Below are 21000 nucleotides of genomic sequence, written 5' to 3'. Positions count from 1 at the left end.
GAAAACTCAAAATCCTGAAAGCCCAAAATCCTGAAAACTCAAAATCCTGAAAGCCCAAAATCCTGAAAGACCAAAATCCTGAAAGACCAAAATCCTGAAAACACAAAATAGACATACTGATGTCATTGTGGCTTTGCTATTGTTAGCCCTGTGGTGTTAGGTCATGCGTTGGGGTCAGGTAAGTATGCGGTTGGTTTTATTTTAGGGTTAGGGGCGGTTTAAGTGAGTTAGGGTTAGGGCGCAGGTTAGGCATGTATGCAATAGTGACAAATATTGGGGTTAGGGGCGGTTTAAGTGAGTTAGGTTTAGGGCGCGGGTCAGGTGAGTGTGCGATAGTGACGGACCTTAGGGTTAGGGTCAGGGTCAGTTGGTAGATATTAGTGTCTTTATAGTGACATATTAGCATTATTTGTGTTTTCAGGATTTTGAGTTTCAGGATTTTGGTCTTTCAGGATTTTGGGCTTTCAGGATTTTGAGTTTTCAGGATTCTGAATTTTCAGGCTTTTGGTTTCAGGATTTTGATTTTCAGGCTTATGATGTTTCAGGCTTCTGAATGGGAACTATATATATATATATATATATATATATATATATATATATATATATATATATATATATATATCTATAGTCTTATTTGCCCAATATTCTACCTTATTATACATAACTTGAATTTCTAAAAATCTCACAAAAAGATATTTAACCAGCTCTCTATTAGAAGTTAGAGCATGTATATACATTTAACTTACCGATATTGCTTTTATTAATCTTGCATGAATTATTCATAAGATGTTTGCGCTTATTAATTCTAGTACTACAAGCAATCCTGACATAAAAGAATCAGTTATTGTGTTTTTTAGCCACTGAAGTGCTGCTCTGATCCAAGCTTCATGTCCTGACATTAGAATTTGATTACATGTGAAAATGGCAACCTGCAGCATGTGTCCTCTAAGTTTCTTGTTCTTAAACTGTTCTAAATCAGGTGACAAACATTTAACTTTAACTGTACATATCAATGAAAAGAGTTAAATACTACAGCATAAACATTCAGCAAAAAGTAAATAGTATGTCAGCAACAGCTCAATATAAAACATTACTACAGCTTTTCTTTTTCACTTAGAAGTTTAGAATTGTTGAAAGATGTTACTTAGATTTCTCGCATATATATTAAAGAGGAAAGTTCCATTATTTTCACAATCCATTAACTTTGATCTACATTTTCTTCACAACAGCTCAAGGCAAGAAGCAATGCAAGCAAGAAACCAACATTCTGACACACGCGGAACATTTTAAAGTGTTGTTGGCTTCATCAACAACCTGAAAAAGGAATGTGTTACACGGGGACAAAGAAAACAATCACCAGCACTTTTTCTAATTAGCTTATTACTTGGATCAGACATTCAGTTAGCCCATCAATGCAAATACTAAGCAAAGTTGAACAAATTAAATTTCTTAACTTGTACAGTCTTAGTTAGCAATTCTATCGCTTTTTAATGACATTATCTTAACGGATTTAACATAATACACTTGTAAGCTTTGTTAAATGAAATGAGTCTTTCACTGTAAATACAGTAAAACCAACCATTTATATTCCTAATCATGTAAAATGCCTTAACTTAAAATATAAATACGTACTTACATGTTTTTAGTTAAAACAGTAAATGTATTGTTTTAGAAAATAAAGTCCTGCAATCAGAGAATAAAAAAGTCACTTGTGTAAGCTTTTTTAAATTTTAGAAGCAGTTTTTTTGTCTGTGGATGGATACACTGTTCCAAGTGCCAAGGATTTCATTATTGTTAAAAGTGGATGCCTTCTCCAGTTTGCCAAATATTTTAGTTCCTTCAGGAAGAAATATTTTTTTTATTTTTGCAGGAAACACCAAAATAACTATTGTTCAAGTTTATTGATCATGGGCAAATAGGATTTTCTTTTACTCGTTACTTTACTGGAATGATCACTGTCAAATCTCATTACATGTTCACCCATTTTTAATATGTGGGATGCAACATGCTGTTAGTAATGCTTTATCTTTTTAAAAGCTAGACGTAAATTTCACTATAATAATTGAACATGGTGATGAGTTTTCCTTCTTCAAAGATGTTCTCCGGGATTTATGTGCCCTTTCAACTCAAAAAAAAAAAAGTTTCAGGTAGTTGTAACTTTTATGTAGCTGGGTTAAGTTTATATTATCTCCCTCATATTTCAGATACACCATAAATTCTAAAGTTATTTTGCCTCATTCTACCTTCTAAAGCATCATTTTTATCTACGATTCAGTTATTTTGTTTAGAAATTAGCTCACCTTCAGTTTTCTCCCTTCATGGTCATTTAAAGCTTCTTCGATACTGCCAATTTCGGTTTCATAAGAATTTCTTTCTAAATGGTCCATCTTCTTTCTGGTCTTTTATTTGAAACTTTCTATTTAACATCCATTTTAAGTAATACATCCCATATACTAGATATTATTGACTAGAGGTCTTTAAACACACAAACACCAGGCAGTTGATGGACAAGAAAATTACAGCTTTTGAAGAATGTGAAGTTATAAATCTTCTTTTCTCTATTAATGAATAAATGAGCTAACAAGTATCTCATAGTTTTAAAACTTTTGATTATTCTTTTGTCAGAGAAACTTGTCAGACAGCTTTCACCACTCGCTGCTCTCAGACATCTTGGTCAAAATGTACACCATTAGAAGGTATAACTTCTTCGTTGGGCGGGTGGCCTAATGGTTAAAGTGTTTGCCTTACAAACACAAGGTGCATGGTTTGAGCCCCACAAGGGATAACTGGCTAGGCTTAAAATGGCTCGCAAGGGCAGTTAGCTTAGTACTAACCTATGAACCTATATATTTCTATTAACAAAGGTATTCTAAAAAGGTGGTTGTATAGACAATTATGGGCTTGGAAGCGGGTGTAAGCATTTCATTATGGACTCATTTCAGTAGGATTCTTCTAGGAGACTAATGAGACTGACTACTCACAAGTGCTCCTAAAATGATCAGGGAAGCATAACTTCCCAAGTTAAATATGAGCAAAATGTAAAAATCAAAGTGACAAGTCAGTACACTGTTCAATGCCAGGGATCTGAAACCAGGTAAGAAAAAAACATATGCTACTGTACAAATGTCAAGGTCAGAGACAGCAAGGCATTACTAAAAAAAAAAAAAAATACTTCTTTCCTAAACTTTCCTAGCTAGTTGTTCCAGTGATCAGATTTTGCTGATCCCTGGGCTTTGTATTTGGTTCATGTGTTCCTCCATTTTCTTGTGTGGCCAGAGGTAGTTTCTTTACTCACCAGTGGGAGTGGGGAGTACGGAGCTGCTTGTTGTCCTCAGAGGAGTGGTTAGAGACAGCAACTAGTAATTCGTTGGCCATTTTGGGTCATTTCCTGTTTTTTCCAGCCCCCTGCTATAAAGCACGCATTAGCGCGATTTAGAGCGGAGTTGCCACTGTTGCACACCAAGAGCAGCGGCGGTTAAACAAGGTTAAACTATTCGGGCTACCTAAATTCCACTCTTCAAATTTTCCCTTATAACTACCTTCCTCGAACTGTACTGCTGATCTAACCAGCGTATCCTATAACTAAAAAGTTCATCTCTACTTGATTCCCAAGTAGACGATTCTCTATCTGTAAAGCCTAGCACTTGCTCCTACAGTACTTGCACCTTGATAAAGCACTTTTATTATAGATAGTACCCCACCAGCCTAGAACCCACATCCCCCGGAGTCTTTTGTAAGTTTTTTTTTATCTATTACTTCTAGCATGTCGAGGGATCAGTTGCTAGTGTCCTCTCCTGCTCAACTGGTGAACCTGGGAATATTGAGGCAATGTTACAATTGCCTCATGTACACAGACAATCCTCTCCTTCTCCCACAAAACACAAATACATGCGAGAGATGCAACTATACGGCCAAACTGGAGGCAGAGCTCTCTCAACATAGGATTGGCAAGACCAGACAGGAGGAGAAGGTAACCACACACACTACATACCCAGTCACACACAGTACCATCACAACTTCAAATCATACACATAATCACACAAAGACATACTCGGAGGCTCTGATCAAAAATCTACCAAAACAGCAGAGGCCACCAAAGCAGACACCCAAACAACTACCACCTCAGGACCAAACACATGCAACACATAGACCACACAGTCAGAGTGTCAAACAGTAACAGCCCTTAAGGCCAAACACAATGCCAGACACACTCGTCATTGGTGACTCCATAGTCAGACACACTGATGTCCCGCTCACCAGACTGAGTAAGGAGAAGGTCACAGTAAGCTGCCTGTCAGGTGCTAGAATCTGCCACATAACGCAAGCACTCAGGTCTCTCAACAGCAGGCACAAGTACGACTCAGTCATTGTCCACGCTGGTGTCAGCGACCTGAGACGTACCTCCTTGGACTACATGAAGAGAGACCTTGAGGAGCTCTCTGATTATGTAGCCCAAGCAGGTATGACCCTGACCTTGAGCAGTATCCTACCTTCACCTAGAATGATGCCACAATACAGTGATAAGATGATCAGCTTTAATAATTGGCTTAAATTCTGGTGTCAAAGGGGATCCAATGTCTGTCTGCCTGGGATGACATGCTGGACAAGCCACGCTGCTTTGCAAGGGACGGCTTGCACCTGTCACCCCTGGGCTTCCGGATATTGGCAAAGGCTCTTGCCAGCCCCATAGTGCCTTTTTTAGGCAAGGCTCAAATTCTAAACCTACCACTCTAGAACACAAAAAAGGAAAAAAACTAAGGGTAATGCTGCTCAATGCCAGAAGTCTCAATCTCAAGATGCACGCACTCGAGGCCCTTCTCAGTATGGAGAACATCGATGTCTGTGCTGTGACAGAAACCTGGTTCAAGGCTCCTGAGAGCACCCCAGCACTAACAGGTTTCACCTCATATCATGCGTTCCGGCCCCAAAATCCGGACAACACCAAAAAAGGAGGGGGGGTGTCCATAAGGACACCCACACCTCAAGGTTGGTGGCAACGCACGATGCATCGGAGACCATCCAGGTGCAATTAACCATAGGCAAGACTGCTCTGCAATTTGTAGCATGTTACAGGCCACCCTCTCAAACTCAGGAACCTCACATGGCCTTCCTGAAAACACTGGAGGGGATAAATGTATCTCCAAACACCATCATACTAGGTGACTTCAACTACCCTAATATAGACTGGGAACACTACTCAAGCCCAAACACTCTTGCCCAAAGGTTCCTGGAGTTCATAAACTCAAATGCCATGGAACAACTAGTCACCATCCCCACAAGAGGAGAAAACATACTTGATCTCATCATCACGAACATGGGATCACAATGTTAAACACGGGAAGTATACCCCTCACTGGTGAGATCAGATCATAAACTAATCTCGCTGGAGGTCCTCATCCCGCCCCCACCTGAAATAAAAAAAGACCACAGTGAAAAACTTCTCAAAAGCTGACTTCACACTCCTAAAAACTAGTGTGGTCTCCTTTAAGGCCCCTGAGCCAGTGGTAAACATTACTCAAACCGCTGAATCACTTACAAATGCCTTCTACCAGCACCTACAGGACTGCATGGATCAGGCAATCCCAAACAAAACTAAGACTCTTTGTACCAAAGGCAAGCGTCCAGTCTGGTGGACCCCAGCCATTAACAAGCTCTACAACAAAAGGAGGAAGGTACTACAAGATACAGCAAAATCCTTGAAAGGTAAGACACCTTTGATCATTATAAGTAAAAAACTAAGAGCTCTCAAAATCATCCAAGGCAAATTTTGAGAGAAAAAAAATCACCAAGGACACAAAAGACAATCATAAGGCCTTCTTTAGCTATGTTAGAAACCTAGGAGGAAACTCCCAGATATGCTCAGAATTAGTTCAAAATGATGTGAAGATTACTGAACCTACACACATTGCCAACATACTGGCTGACAGGTTCACTGCAAACTTCTCCCCCCCACCCCCCCAAAAGGAGAGATATCTATACCAGAGGATTGTAGCCCCCCAAACATCTCCAACGCCCAGGTGAGAACTGCTCTCTCCAAGGCAAAAAACACAGCATCCATAGGACCGGATGGTGTCCCCGGCTGTGTGCTCCACGAACTCAATGAGGAATCAAACCCGCAGTTAGGACAGCTGTTTAATCTTAGCATCACCTCAGGATACGTACCCAAGGAGTGGCGCACGGCGACTGTGGTACCACTTCACAAGGGCGGTGCCTCCACCGACCCTGGAGATTACCGTCCCATTAGCTTGACAAGCCTTATCTGCAAAGCCATGGAGAGGATCATAATGGAACTAATAAATAAAGACATAGGGAACTTGCAGACTTTGGATCCAACCCAGTTTGGCTTTGTCAAAGGCAGATCATGCCTTTTAAACTTGGTTGACTTTTTCGAAACAGTCACCAAGGCCATTGATGAGGGAAATGCAGTCCATACAGCCTACCTTGACCTGGCAAAGGCCTTCGACAATACCCCACTCAGGTATCAATCGAAAAACTCATCAGCTTGAATGTAAACCCATACATCACAAGATGGGTTGCAAACTGGCTAAGTGACAGAACCCACAGGGTCAGAGTTGCTGGAGCCATGTCAGACTCAAAGCCTGTCAAGTGGTGTCCCACAGGGCTCAGTCCTGGGTCCACTCTTGTTCGGCATCTACTTTTCTGAAGTACAAGCAAATACAGGAGGGTTATGGCTGACAAAGTTTGCAGATGACTGCAAACTGGGCGCCATAGTCGAAAACACTTCTGACACAGATATCCTTCAGAAGGGCCTCACAGAAACGGATAACTGGTGCCAGAGCCATGGCCTAAAGTTAAACGCCAAGAAATGCATAGTCATACCCTTCGGGAAAAACAAGGTTACCCCTAGCTACCATACAAGGTGGCAATCCACTGAGCACAGAAGAAGTCATCAGGGACCTGGGGACCCAGGTTGACACTAGCCTTTCGTTTGACACTCATGTTGCTAAAGTAGTCAGGAAAACCTTCTACATTGCCCACCTGATCATGAAGGGATTCACATCTAGATCAAGGGAGGTCATCGTCCCCCTGTACTCATCCCTCATTAGACCTATGATTGAGTACAATGCCCCATTCGGAATGTATCTGACCCGACACCTGCAGCAGCTGGAAAGGCCCCAAAAGTTCCTCACCAAAAGGATAAAGGGTCTCAAAGGTATGTCTTATGCTGCCCGACTGAAAGAACTCCAGCTCTATTCAGTCTCATACCGCTTGCTCAGAGGTGACCTGTGCCTGACAAATAAGGCCATGTCAAACCCAGATTTGATGAATATGCTTCACTTCAAAAAATCTAGATCCCTCAGAACCACAAGGGCGGGAGACTTAAACCTGGACACTGTTATTAATAGAACGTGCTGGAGGGACAGATTCATCACCCAGAGACTCCCTATGCTGTGGAACAAAATCCCGGTACATGTGAGGCAGAGAACCTCGCTGGCCTTGTTCAAGAGGAATCTTGACCAATGGATGGGAGATTGCAGATATACCCCAGGGATTACTTCAGTGTCACTGCTTGACAGAGGCACAGCAAAATAATAGGCATAGTTTTATTCAAACTAAAGGGGTGGCGAAAGCCACATAACTATGGGCTAGGCTTATAAATGCCCTTGGGCAGATAGCCTAGTATGAACCTATTACAAAACTTTATATGAAAGGTGCAGTACCTTGCATAGTCTGTCCCAAATATGTCACAGCATGCAGCCTGGGAAATGGAGCTATGACTAGAAATTTCTTTTTTCCAATATGCTAAAGAAACTATTTACAGATGCACCAACATAGACATAACTAATCCTGCTGTGTTGTGCAGCAAGCCACATTGCCACCTCACAGCAAGAGGTGCTCTAGGATGCTTTGTGAAGAGGATACCCTCCATGTGGAGTCTGCATGTCATTCTGGGGCTGCACGGGTTTATTCTTCCTCCCACCTCTCCGACATGTGGCAGATTAAAAGCTCAGCAGTCAAACTATCCATAACTCTGCATGTAGTATAAAAGTGTACATGCATGTTCTGTGATTGTTTCCAAAACAGCTTCAAAGCAGAAGAGGATACAACAGTCTTGTAAAGGGTAAAGCAGGTTACTGGGAAAAAGGATATTTCAAGTAGAGGCCAACCAGCATGGTACAGGAGCTGTGATCTTCCACCAGAATACACCAGCTGTCTTTGGGTCAAGAGACATTACAGATTTTTTATTTATTTTTTTTTTACCAGAGCATAATCCGCAGTGGTGCAGCAGTAGCATTGTTGCTTCACAGCAAGAGGTTCTCCCGTTCGATTCTCGTCTGGAGTGCCTTCTGTGTGGAGTCTGCATCTCCTCCCCGCGGTTGAGTGGCGTTCTGAAAGACATGTGTGAATGGGCGTGCCTTCGTTGAAGGTTGGGCGTCGAGCTGGCAACTCTGCACCGTAAAAACCTACTGCCAATCATTAGCAGACCGGAGTTCCGCTGCAGCCAACAACCACCCCACAAACACATGCAAGATAAATTAGTAGCTCAGGTGTAAACAAGTCACAACCCTTGCAAACCATATTCAACACACACCCATGAGTCTGCAGGGATGTTTTACTTCTGCAGATAAAGTGACATCAAAGTAAAACACAAGGAATACACTGCAGAGATACCAACTGCAACATGCTTACAAAACGTTGTTAAAAGAAATAGACATTCTTTGGCAATACTATTACCACTGACAGGGAAAAAAGGTACTGACAGAAATGCAGCCACTGAAAGATGTTACCATGAAAGATTAGCCTGAGCAAAAAAAAAAAAAAAACAGAAGAAATGCAGTCTTATTTTTTCTTTTTAGAAAGAAACAGGTGTGTCCAGAGCTTGTTTTTCAACACTGACAAAATGCTTACAAATAACTGAAAAAAGCAAATGTTTCAAATACACACATCATATTTTGGAACAGTAAACCGCAAGTTGAAGAGACAATGTTTTGACCTGGAATGTCACCTTAAACACAGCAAGTGATCCAATGTTGTAAAATCTGCACTGCAATTCCAGACTATCAAGGGAGAAGAATGGGTACGATTTGTTCCAATCCAAAGAAGCCAAAAAAAAAAAAAGAACCTGCCTTTCAGTTTGTACTAACGTCTATAGTTTCATAGTTTAGTACTAGGCTATCTGCCCTGAGGCATTTGCAAGCCTAGCCCTAGAGATGTGGCTTTCGCCACCCCATGTAGTGGTACTAAGGTTTATAGAATAAATTTAGAATACTGTGCCTTTGTCTAGTAGTGACACATTGAAGACCCTCTTACTTATTAAAATTAGTTTACTGTGCCTCTGTTAAGTAGCGATACAGGGGTGACCCCCGGGGTAAACCTACGATCTCCCATCCACTCGTCAAGATTTCTCTTGAAGAGAGTCAGTGAGGGGCTCTGCCTAACATGGACTGGGATTTTGTTCCAGAGTATGGGAAGCCTCTGAGTTATGAATCTGTCCCTCCAGCATGTTCTATTCATGTTTGTACTGAGGTTTAAATCTTTGGCTCTCGTGGTTCTTATGGATTTTGATTTTTAAGGTGGAGCACGTCCATCAATTCCTGGTTGGACATGGCCTTGTATGTCAGGCACAGATTACCTCTGAGCAGGCGGTATGCTACTGAATAGAGCTGGAGTTTCTTTAGCCTGGCAGCATGTTGGAGACCCTTGTTCCTCTTGGTGAGGTACTTCTGGGGTCTCTCCAGCTAAGTGCCGGGTGAGGTACATACCAAATGGGGCATTGTACTCAATCATGGGCCTGATAAGGGAGGAGTACAGGGGCACCATGACCTCCTTTGATCTGGATGTGAACCCCTTCATGATAAGGTGGGCAAGGTAGAAAGTTTTTCTAACCACTTTGGCAATGTGGGTGTCAAATGAGAGGTCACTATCAACTTGGGTCCTCAGGTCTCGGATTACTTTTTCGGTACTCAGTGGATTACTGTCTATGTGATAATTTGTGGGTATTTTGTTTTTCCCAAAGGGGATGACCATACATTTCTTGGCATTCAGTTTAAGGCCGTGATTCCGGCACCAGTTGTCCGTTTCGGTGAGGCCTTTCTGTAGGATGCATGTGTCAGCTGGTGTATCGACTATGGCGCCTAGTTTGCAGTCATCTGCGAACTTTGTCAGCCACAACCCTCCCATGTTTGCTTTCACACCTGAGAAGTAAATGCCGAACAAGAGTGGTCCCAGGACAGAGTCCTGTGGGACACCACTTGTGACTGGCTTTGAGTCCGACATGGCTCCCGCAATCTTGACTTTATGGGTTCTGTTCTTTAGCCAGTTTGCAACCCATCTTGTGACATATGGATTTACTTTTAAGCTGTTTAGCTTATCTATGATCCCCGAGTGGGGTACTGTGTCGAAGGCTTTAGCCAAGTCCAGGTAGGCTGTATGGACTGCCTTGCCCTCATCAATGGCTCTAGTGACTGTTTCGAAAAAGTCAACCAGGTTCAAAAGGCAGGATCTGAGTTTTACAAAGCCAAACTGGGTGGGATCAAGTGTCTGTAGGTCCCCAATGTCGTTGTTTAGGAGTTCCATAATAATTCTTTCCATAGCTTTGCAAACCAGGCTGGTCAAGCTTATGGGACGGTAGTTCCCAGGGTCTGTAGTGGAGCCTCCCTTGTGGAGTGGGACCACTGTTGCTGTATGCCATTGTTCAGGTACATATCCTGTAGTAAGGCTAAGGTTAAATAACATTTTTATATGCGGGTTTAGCTCCTCTTGGAGTTCACGTATCACGCAGCCGGGGATACAATTAGGTCCCATAGATGCTGTGTTTTTGCTTTGTTGAGGGCGGTTCTCACCTGGACATCAGAGATGACAGGGAGGTTACATTCAGCTGGGATGAGTATTTCTTCTTTTGGAGGTGAGGGAGGGGAGAAATTTGCACTGAACCTGTCTGCCAGAATGTTGGCAATATCTGTGGGTTCGGTAAATTTTTTGTCGTTGTGTACCAACTCTGAGCATATCTGAGTGTTTCCGCCCAGGTTTCTAACATAAATGAAGAATGCCTTGTGGTTATCTTTAGTGTACTTGGCGATTTTTCTCTCAAAGTTGGCCTTGGATATTTTTATGAGAGAACGTAGCTTTCTACTAGTGCTGATCAGAGATGCCTTCCCTTTATGGGATTTTGCTCCGTCTTGCAGTAGCTTCCTTTTTTTGTTATACAGTTTGTTTATGTCTGGGGTCCACCAGACAGGACGCTTTCCTTTGGTGGAGAGGGTCTTGGTTTTATTTGGGATTGCACGATCCATGCATTCTTGGAGATGTCCGTAGAAAGCATTCGTGTAGGATTCAGCATTGTGGGATGTGGTTTCCATTGGCCCTGAGGGCTTAAATGATACCATCTCAGTCTTGAGAAGTGTAAAGTCAGCTTTTGAGAAGTTTCTCACTGTAGTCTTTTGTGCTGGGGGTGGAGGTGGTAAATGTATATCCAGGGTGATTAGTTTGTGGTCAGATCTCACCAGTGAGGGCAATACTTCGGTGTGGAGCATTTTGTCCCCATGTTTGTGATGATCAGGTCTAGTATATTATCCCCCTTGTGGGAGAGGTGACTAGCTGTTCCATTGCATTTGAGTTTATGAATTCCAGGAACCTTTGGGCTAGGGTGTTAGGGCTAGAATAGTGCACCCAGTCTATGTTAGGGTAGTTGAAGTCTCCCAATATGATGGTATTTGGTGAGACATTCATATCTTCCAATGTCTTCAGGAAGGCTGAGTGGGGTTCTTGAGATTGGGAGGGTGGTCTGTAACATGCAACCAGTTGTATAGCAGTTTTGCTTACGGTTAGCTGCACCTGGATGGTCTCCGATGCTTCATGAGTTGCCACTAACCTAGAGGTGTGGGTATCCTTGATGAATATGAACACTCCCCCTCCCTTTGTGGTTCGGCCTGGGTTTTGGGGCCGAAAAGCATGATTCGAGGTAAAGCCTGGTAGTGCTGGGGTGCTCTCAGGAGCCTTGAACCAGGTCTCGGTTACAGCGCAGACATCGATGTTCTCCATACTGAGGAGTGCTTCGAGAGCCTGCATCTCGAGATTTAGACTTCTGGCGTTGAGCAGCATTACCCTTAATTTTTTTCCATTTTTGTTTTCTAAAGGAGGTGGGTTCGTCTTTTGAGCCTTGCCTAAAAAAGGCACTATGGAGGTGGCAAGAGCCTTAGCCAATATCCGGAAGCCCAGTGGTGACAGGTGCAAGCAGTCCCTTGCGAAGCAGCGTGGCTTGTCCAGCATGTCATCCCAAGCAGACAGACATTGGATCCCCCTAGAATGACACCAGTAATTGAGCCAATTATTAAAGCTGATCATCTTGTCTTTGTATTGTGGCATCATTCTTGGTGAGGGCAGGATGCTGCTCAGGGTCAGGGTCATACCAGCCTGGGCTACATAATCAGAGAGCTCCTCTAGGTCTCTTTTCATGTAGTCCAAGGAGGTACGTCCTCAGGTCATTCACGCCGGCATGGACAATGACGGAGTCATATTTGTACGTGCTTTTGAGTGACCTGAGTGCGTGTGTTATATGGCTGATCCTAGCCCCCGATAGGCAGCTTACCATTACCCTCTCCTTGCTCAGCCTGGTAAGTGGGACGTCAGTGTGTCTGACTATAGAGTCACCTATCACTAGTGTATCAGGCATAGTGTTTGGCCTTAAGGGCTGTGATTTATTGAAGTATGTGTTGCATGTGTTGTGTTTTGAGGTGGTGGATTTTTGGGTGTCTGCTTTGGGAGCCTCTGTTTTGGTAAGTTTTTTAATAGAGCCTCCGAGTATGTTTTTGTGTTATTATGTGCTTGATTTGCAGTTGGGGTAGGTCTATGTGTGACTGGGTTTGTTGTGTGTGTAGTTACCTTCTCCTCCTGTCTGGTCTTGCCAGTCCTGAGTTGAGAGAGTTCAGCCTCCAGTTTGGCTATATCGTTGCATCTCTCACATGTATTTGTGTTTGTTGGGAGGAGGAGAGGGTTGTCTGTGTACATGAGACAATTATAGCATTGTCTCAAGATTCCCAGATTAACCAGCTGAGCAGGAGAAGATGCTAGCAATCTACCACTCGACATGCTAGAATATTATTAGAGAGTGCTGTGCCTTTAAGGGAAGTGGATGTAGTGCTACTTGAGTTTGAGAGTGCTTGCTTAGAAGAGTAGCTTAGAGAACAAGTGCTATGCTTATAATATAACGAGTAGACTGGTTATTCTAAGAGTAGAGCTTTCTAAGAGAAAATTTGAAGAACAGACTTGACGGAGCCAGGAAAAGTTTAACCCTGTTTAACAGGCACTGCGCTATGCGCACAATGGCGCAAAACCGTGCTATTGCGGATTTTAAACAGGGAACTTCAAGAGAGCTAGAAATGGTCCAAAACAACCAATTACTACAGCTCTTGTGCTGAGGTCACTTCCTTCAGGGACAGATAGGCTGCTCAAGGCTCCCCACTCCCACTGGTGAGCAAAGAAACTTCATTCTTATCCAAGTAAGGTAATGGACAACACAGGAACTACACCTCAGCCCAGAATACAGCAAAGCCTGTAAACTGGTCTAAACTAGTCGAGGAGAGGCGGGAAAACAAGGATTATTTTCTCAAGATCTGGGATACCAGATGTGGTCATACTTGACAACAGTCCACTACTGACCAGTTGCGGGTTGGGAGGGGTGGCCTAATAGTGAAGGTGTTTGCCTTGCAAACACAAGGTACAGGGTTCGAGTCTCAGAAGGGATAATTGGCTAGGCTTAAAGTGGCTCGCAACGGCAGTTAGCCTAGTACTAATCTATGAATGTACACAAAAGACAAGAAGATTTATGCATAATTTAGAATTTAGATGGTCTACATTACCCTTAATCTAATGGGCACATGAAAGGAGCTCTCTAAACAATGAAGAACCTCCGGAGAGTTGTAGAAATAGATCAGAGAACTGTCATCTTGTAAGAACAAACTGAAGTGGTTAAGTAAAGCAGAATCATGAATCTACGTTGTTTGGCAGAAAAAAAAACAAACATGTTTCTTTAAAAAAAGCTGGTGTTTTGTTACGTGAAATATTCTCTGTGTACCCAGAGGTTTTCATCATTCCCACAGATAAAGCAAATTTGCCTCGCCACACTCTTTTGGAACTACCTAACAAATCATGAACGCACTAAAGAGAATATACCAATAAAATAGAAACTAACAACTACAGTAACAACTAACTTACTGAGCACATTCTGTGGCTCTTCCTTTATTCTGGTACTCCACAATACATCGAATTAGCTGATCATTTTCATTCAGCAACTACAAAAAAGGAAACAAGAAAATGTGTGAATGAATACAATCTGAAATAGTCTCATATAGATGTTGCAACATTGTCTTTTAATATGAAACCCAGTAGCAGGCCAATCCTCCGAGTATTGTTATAGTCACTTGCTCAGATCAATAAAACAGAAAAATTACACACATGGTGCAATACTAGGGCAACTTTCCAACACATCATGGACCTCCTGAATCAAGATAAATGCCAGACAAAAAATTCTCCCCTTTGTAAAAATGAACAAAGACGTCACACAGACATGGTTTTATCAGATGTAACAGAACCCTGCTGTTAGAGGATAACAGCAAATCCAAGGCACACATCCTTTGCAGGCTGGAAGCCACAAAGTATCTAGCCGCATAAATGCATGTGTGACCAGCTGCAACAATATTAAAATAACATTTTTATCACTGGTATTTGGAAGAAACCTCTCTCTAAACCACCAAGCATAAGAAATTTAGGTAAAGCCAAAAATAATGAGATGAGAAAGGCCCGACAACCAGAGACTGACCTTAAAAATTGCTCTTACAAACTTAAAAAAGTTGCTACATTAACAGGTTTTGCACTACCCTGCATTTTCCGCCAGTATATAAAGTCAGAAATTCAAATGTCTGTCATAGTGACTTCAATCCTCAAAGATTACAAGTACAAGTCCAAATACATGAGAAATCTGCAGTTGACAGCAGTAGAATACCTAGGGTGGGAACATACCTCTCAGTCTCCTAAATGCAAGAGATATGAACACAACCAAACAGAATAGGGACAAAGGCACAAAATTGTGAAAATTATAAATATCACTTATCAATTTAGAAAGTTGTTAGAACATATTTTGTGCTAATACGCATTTTCTAAATGATAGGACATCTAAAATTTAAATGTGTGTAATTATTTTAGTGATTTCAGTTCTCAAATCATTTGTCCAGAAAAAATAAAATTTTTATGAGAAACAGACCAAAAATTTGTGGCAAAAATCTGAACAATCTGCAAAATCTGGACAGTTGAGAGTCATGGGTGGGAAAGGGGCAACATGTTTGGGGAAGCCCCCCCCCCCAATCACTATGCAAAGCCAGAACTGTATAGGGTGAAGCACTGTTCCTTTGTTAACACAGATACATTTAAATATTGTAGATATCTCATCAAAAGAAACAATCACAAGTTTTGGGCACAGACTACAATGTATTAAATAAAGAATGTTTACTTACAGTCCTAATTTATCCGTTCTACAGTCCTAATTTATCCGTTCTATAGTTTCATGTGGCATGTACTTTCAAATGAATGCTTCTAAACTTTACTCAGGAGTAACACCCAACCTTATCACTTTATGGTTTATAATGTAATTCAATGCAATGGGAAGCTTATTTGCTTTTCAATCTGCACTGAAAATACAATCAACAGAACTTGATAACACAGTCTACAAAATGTCTTTATGTCCCAAAAACAAAACCACAGAATAACTTGTACAGCCTGCACACTACATTTTCCTTCCACCACTCCTAACTGCTCTAAAGTCGCTCCATTGTTAGAAAGGTCAGACTTTGGCAAGACAAGAATCCCCTGTTTAGCATCAAGTGAACAGGAAAAGCACTGAAATTCCACTAGCCCTACCACCAGCTGAGGTCTGAATATTTGCAAGGAAGCAAACTAAAATTTCTGGGCATGAAAAAAGTAGAAACATAAATACATTTACAATAAAAAGTAAACAAAAGCCAGTAAGCAAGCAAAGCGGCAAATGAAAAATTAAACATTACTTGTAAAGTGCAGTGCATACGCAGCCAGTCTCTTTCAGGAGGCAATGATGTCCCATCTACAGGTACCTTACTTCCAGACAGAACAGGTTTAATAGTCTGCTAACTTATTTTGGCAATAACCTTACATCAACTGCCAGAAAATATTTTTTTTCTCTCTTAAATCATAATCATTACACCACACTGGAAAATCTGGTTTACTGTTCATCACCCAGATCCGAGGAGCCATCTCAGCCACATGATCAGCCAAGACAGAGTAATACATACTGCACAAAGTATGTACAAGCAAAGTATAAAACATCTGAATACAAAACGGCATAAATAAGGATGCAAACATGAAGCAGCATATAATAGGAATATGAAAATATGAAGCAAGGTAATAATGGTACAGTACAAAGGAAAATTATAACTGGTGTGGGGGTGATGATTAAATCAGCAGTAGCTGAGAGAGATGCAGAGAATAGACCGTACTTGGCTTCAGAGTTCTAATGAAAAGTAGGAGTACGCTGAATAGTGCCAAATGAGGACTATCAATCTGTCTAGTCTGTTCAGACAAGTTCCAGAGGACGGGTACGTTTGGAAAAGGCCTGTACAACAGAAGGGCACCAAAATTACAAATATCCTTCCTAATATCGCGGATGGAAAGTTACGTTTGAGTGTCAGTATATAAAGAACATTAACCATTGCCCTAACAGTATTGTGCAATGGTATTCTTTGTATTTTGAAAGGTGAATAAACCCAGTTTTTGTTTTTCTGCAGATTGCAGGCAAGTGTTCTGTGAAGAGCAGAGAACTACACTTAGTAGGGGCCTATATACTTTTGTTCCCAAGGGGAAGCAAATTACATAAAAGGATAAACAATTAAAAGGCTTTATACACCAGGATTTTTGAGAAATAAAAATCCACGGTAGTCCAAGTTACAATAAAGGCTGTCTTCCTGAAAATAGAACGTTTTCACCAACACCAACACCACGTCCAGAAACAGTTTAGTTGTCGTACATAATTAATTGTCACAAACCTATAGTTATCCATTTATTGTTTCCTTTTTAATACATATACTTTTATAAAGATAAATCTATTGGCAATTTAGATATGCAGTTTTCACATATATTTATATTTGTTATACGTATGAAAGTTTTTAAACGACTACACATTGACTTAATATTTCATTTTTATATATAAAAAATATACATAAAAGTAGATACATATACACACACACATATATATATATATATATATATATATATATATATATATAATTTTACATATAGGGTGTGAATGTAATATGTTTTTAAATGTTACACAGTTTTTTAACAAGAGCAGAGTTGAATATTTTTACGCAATTTATGAAGGATAGTCAGGTCATTCTGTTCAGTATACTGTCTAATTACTTAATCATTTTATTGTTTCATTGATTAATTGTTGTGTTGATTGGTTCATTTAACTAATGTATATAAGCTACTTAGTGAGCGTTGATATTTGGTTCTGATGAGGTCTCCAGTTTGGAGATGAAAGCGCTAAATGCATTTGTCAATAAAGACGTTTTGTGATACCTTTCGGAGTTTCTGGACGTGGTGTTGGTGAAAAGTTCTATTTTCTGGAAGACAGCCTTTATTGTAACTTGGACTACCGTGGATTTTTATTGTCTAATACTTGTTAACGATTTTTGAGAAATGCCAAACAGCATTACTGAGCTATGCAAGTTAGCAGTGAATTTGTTATTAAGTTAGTTCCATTTTATAATGGAAGTCATGTTGTCGTTAGTTTGGAAGAGTAGGAGTCTTTTTTTACCTCCTGTAAAGAAGGTCCGAATATAGAATACAGTTAGCACTGAACAACTCCAGGGTAGATCACTAACGGTGAACAGAAGACAGCCAAAAACAAAACGTAATTTAAAAGAAACACCAGAGCAATTTTTGGTCTGGAGGAAAAACTGAAGCCTATAAAAATAACGGATACAGTTGGTCTAATGCTTGCATTCACAGAGCATTCAAAACATCACGGTGACAGAAACAGAAGTTCAGCCATATAAAATAAATAAAAAAATAACCTGCACCGTACTACTTACATTACAGCTTCCATAGGAAGACTGGAACATTACAAGTACGCGACTGTGTTTCATCGCAGAGAAGGGTATCACAATGTATTCAGGTACAAAAAAGGAGAAATGTTCCTTTGGTGTACCTACCTTATGTTATAGTACCCACATACAAAAGAATAAATTCGTTCCTTCTACAAGATAAGATACCCCTAAAATTTCATCTTCAAATTCAGGAGTCAGATAATTCCACTTCATGCAAAGAATAACTGTAACGTGACATAACACTGACACAGCTAAACACTAGTAAAACTCGCCAAAAACAAACCGCACAGAATAAACTAAAAAGCAATAGCAGATTTATACGACAACGGTCTCAAAAACGCAGTATATATAAAATAGTAATTATATACTATGCTCGAAGGCAGTAAAATATGGGTATGTTATTTTCGACAAATCAATATTATTTACTACGATGTAATGCAATCACAAAGCAGTACAACTTACCCTTTGCAACGTCTCCCGGTCAACGTCAGCTTTCCGACGAAATCTCTCCGGTACAAATACTGCAGACATTGTCAAAAAAATCTGATAATAAGCAGCAAGGACTTCCAGAAAAAAGATCACCTCCTTCAGATTATTTAGTGTGATCCCTAACTGGACGATTGTAATATATAAAAATTGAGAACGTAAGTTATTTTAATTATTTCCGTTTTAATATCACGTAATTCCTACAACAAAATATCCAGCATATAACGATAAAAATGTAAACTTCCAAAAAACACTTCTTAAGTTCCGCGTGAGTTGGGTGATTCGTTTTAACGCGGAAGTTAGTTTGAGGGGCTTTACTACGCCACCAGTGGGGCGGAAGTGTTGTTATGTTGTCTTGGGCTTGTAATAAACGCGACTAGGTGATTTTCTTGAAAATTAGTATTTTTTTTTAAAGGAGACCGCACCCAGAAACTGAAAAAAAAACCATGTTTTTCAGCAAATCTTGAACATTTTGGCTTCCCTAATGCCTTTGTCCAAAGTAAATGGTTTATGGTTACTATTATTTTCTAATTTGTTATGACGTCAAAGAACCTAAAGAAGGCTGCCATGATTTTGTTTTTCAATCGATGTCTTAGTCTTCCAGATGTCATGTAGGTTAGAGAGACAGAAAAAAAATCCTTATAATGAGGGAATCAATTGCTGTTAGAAGGGCAGAAAATAAATCATTGTAATGGGAATAATTCACTGTGGTTTTCTCTCTCGTTAGTTTACAACATTGCCGTGACTGCCTACATTTCACTGTCAGCATCAATCTCTATTTTTAATTACTTTGCTTCCCTGGATATTCATTAGTGGGCATCTCTGTTACAGTGTTTGAAGGAATGTTTGAATGATAGGCTTGAATTGTTCTTTTCAAAGTAACAACTGTAGTTAAGTGTTTGAGGAATCTGACCCCTTTGATTAATAGGTGTTACTCGGGTTCAGGGGTGTAGCCAGACAATTTAATTTTGTACTCCTGTGCTGTTATTGCTACCCCCAACCCACCTGACAGTTACAAATTTTACATGTTACCTCCAACACTTAAATGTTTGCATAGACTGTAAAAGTAGCCAACTCCAAATCCAGCTCCAGACAAGTGACAAGTGGAGTACCTCAGGGTTCAGTCCTGGGACCACTCTTGTTTGGCATCTACTTCTCTGAAATACAGGCCAACACTAAGGGACTCTGGCTAACAAAGTTTGCAGACGACTACAAACTGGGAGCCATTATTGAATCCCCAAATGATGTGGATATTCTACAAAAGGGCCTTACAGAAACAGATGCCTGGTGCCAGAGCCATGGGCTCAAGCTTAATTTTATTTGCCAAGAAATGTATAGTCATCCCCTTTGGAAAAAAACATGTACCCATGAACTACCACGTAGGTAGCAGGACTCTAAACATCGAAAGTGTGATGAGAGACTTAGGGACACAAGTGGACAGTGGTCTCACTTTCAATAACCAAATCGCCACAACAGTCAGGAAATCCTTCTACGTGGCACACCTCATCACTAAGGGCTTTTCATCCAGAAAAAAGGAGATCATTGTCCCACTGTACTCATCCCTCATTAGACCCATTATAGAGTATCATGCCCCATTTGGTATCTACCTCACAAGACATCTGCAACAACTGGAAAGACCACAGAAATACCTCACTAAAAGAATCACAGGCCTAAAGCAGATGCCATATGCTGACCTTCTAAAAAAACTCCAGCTATACTCTGTGGCATATCGTCTACTCAGAGGCGATCTCTGCTTAACATACAAGGCCATGTCAAACCCTGAGCTGTTGGACATGCTCCACTTAAAGAAATCCCAATCCCTCAGAGCCACACGCTCCAGGGATCTAAACCTTATCATCACAATGAGAAAAACATGCTGGAGGGATAGGTTCCTGACCCAGAGACTCCCCATACTCTGGAATAGACTGCCCATACATGTCAAGCAGAGCACCTCATTGGCCCTCTTCAAAAGGAACCTTGATGACTGATTGGGAGATAGGAAATTCACCCCGGGGATCATGTCAGTCGCCCTGCTAGACAGGGGCCCAGAGAAGTAAATATTGTGGGAAAAAATTTCCAGGGAATTGTTATGGCTAGGCTTGCATACGCCTTAGGGCCGATAGCCTAGTACCAACCTATGAACCTAAGTTTCCCTCTAAAACCATTAACTATATATATTTTTCAATGTGTAACACTTATTGGAGGCATTACTTTAGAAATCTGTGGATATAGTATAGCCTAAAAAAGTCATGGTTTCTCTAAGTAATGTATAGAAAATTATACTCAGTGCACTACAAAGAGTACGACTAGCTACACACTTGCTTTGGCTGAGATTGTTTGTGTCGCATTCACAGTTTTAGATATTGTAGTTATAATTGACGTCTTTGATGTTAATCTTCTTTCCCCAGCTCACTGACTT

At 40.8% G+C, this 21000-nt stretch overlaps 1 protein-coding gene across 1 annotated transcript in view; it reads right to left on the bottom strand.

Moving 5' to 3' along the window:
• The window catches only part of SS18L2 (SS18 like 2), a 389778-nt gene extending 370882 nt beyond the window's left edge, over positions 1–18896 (bottom strand). The window contains exons 1-2 of the mRNA XM_044081243.1: positions 18558–18896; positions 14176–14252 (exon numbers count right to left, since the gene is read on the bottom strand). Coding sequence (XP_043937178.1) covers positions 14176–14252; positions 18558–18626 — 146 coding nt within the window. The 5' untranslated portion in view covers positions 18627–18896. The remainder of the gene's footprint in view (positions 1–14175; positions 14253–18557) is intronic.
• Between the last annotated feature and the right edge of the window lie 2104 nt (positions 18897–21000).

Source organism: Protopterus annectens, chromosome 8.part0 (genome assembly GCF_019279795.1).
Source record: "Protopterus annectens isolate FY-2018-M chromosome 8.part0, PAN1.0, whole genome shotgun sequence".
Lineage (NCBI taxonomy): Eukaryota > Metazoa > Chordata > Ceratodontiformes > Protopteridae > Protopterus > Protopterus annectens.
Note: the sequence above shows the minus strand (reverse complement) of the source record. Positions and strands in the feature narration are given on the sequence as shown.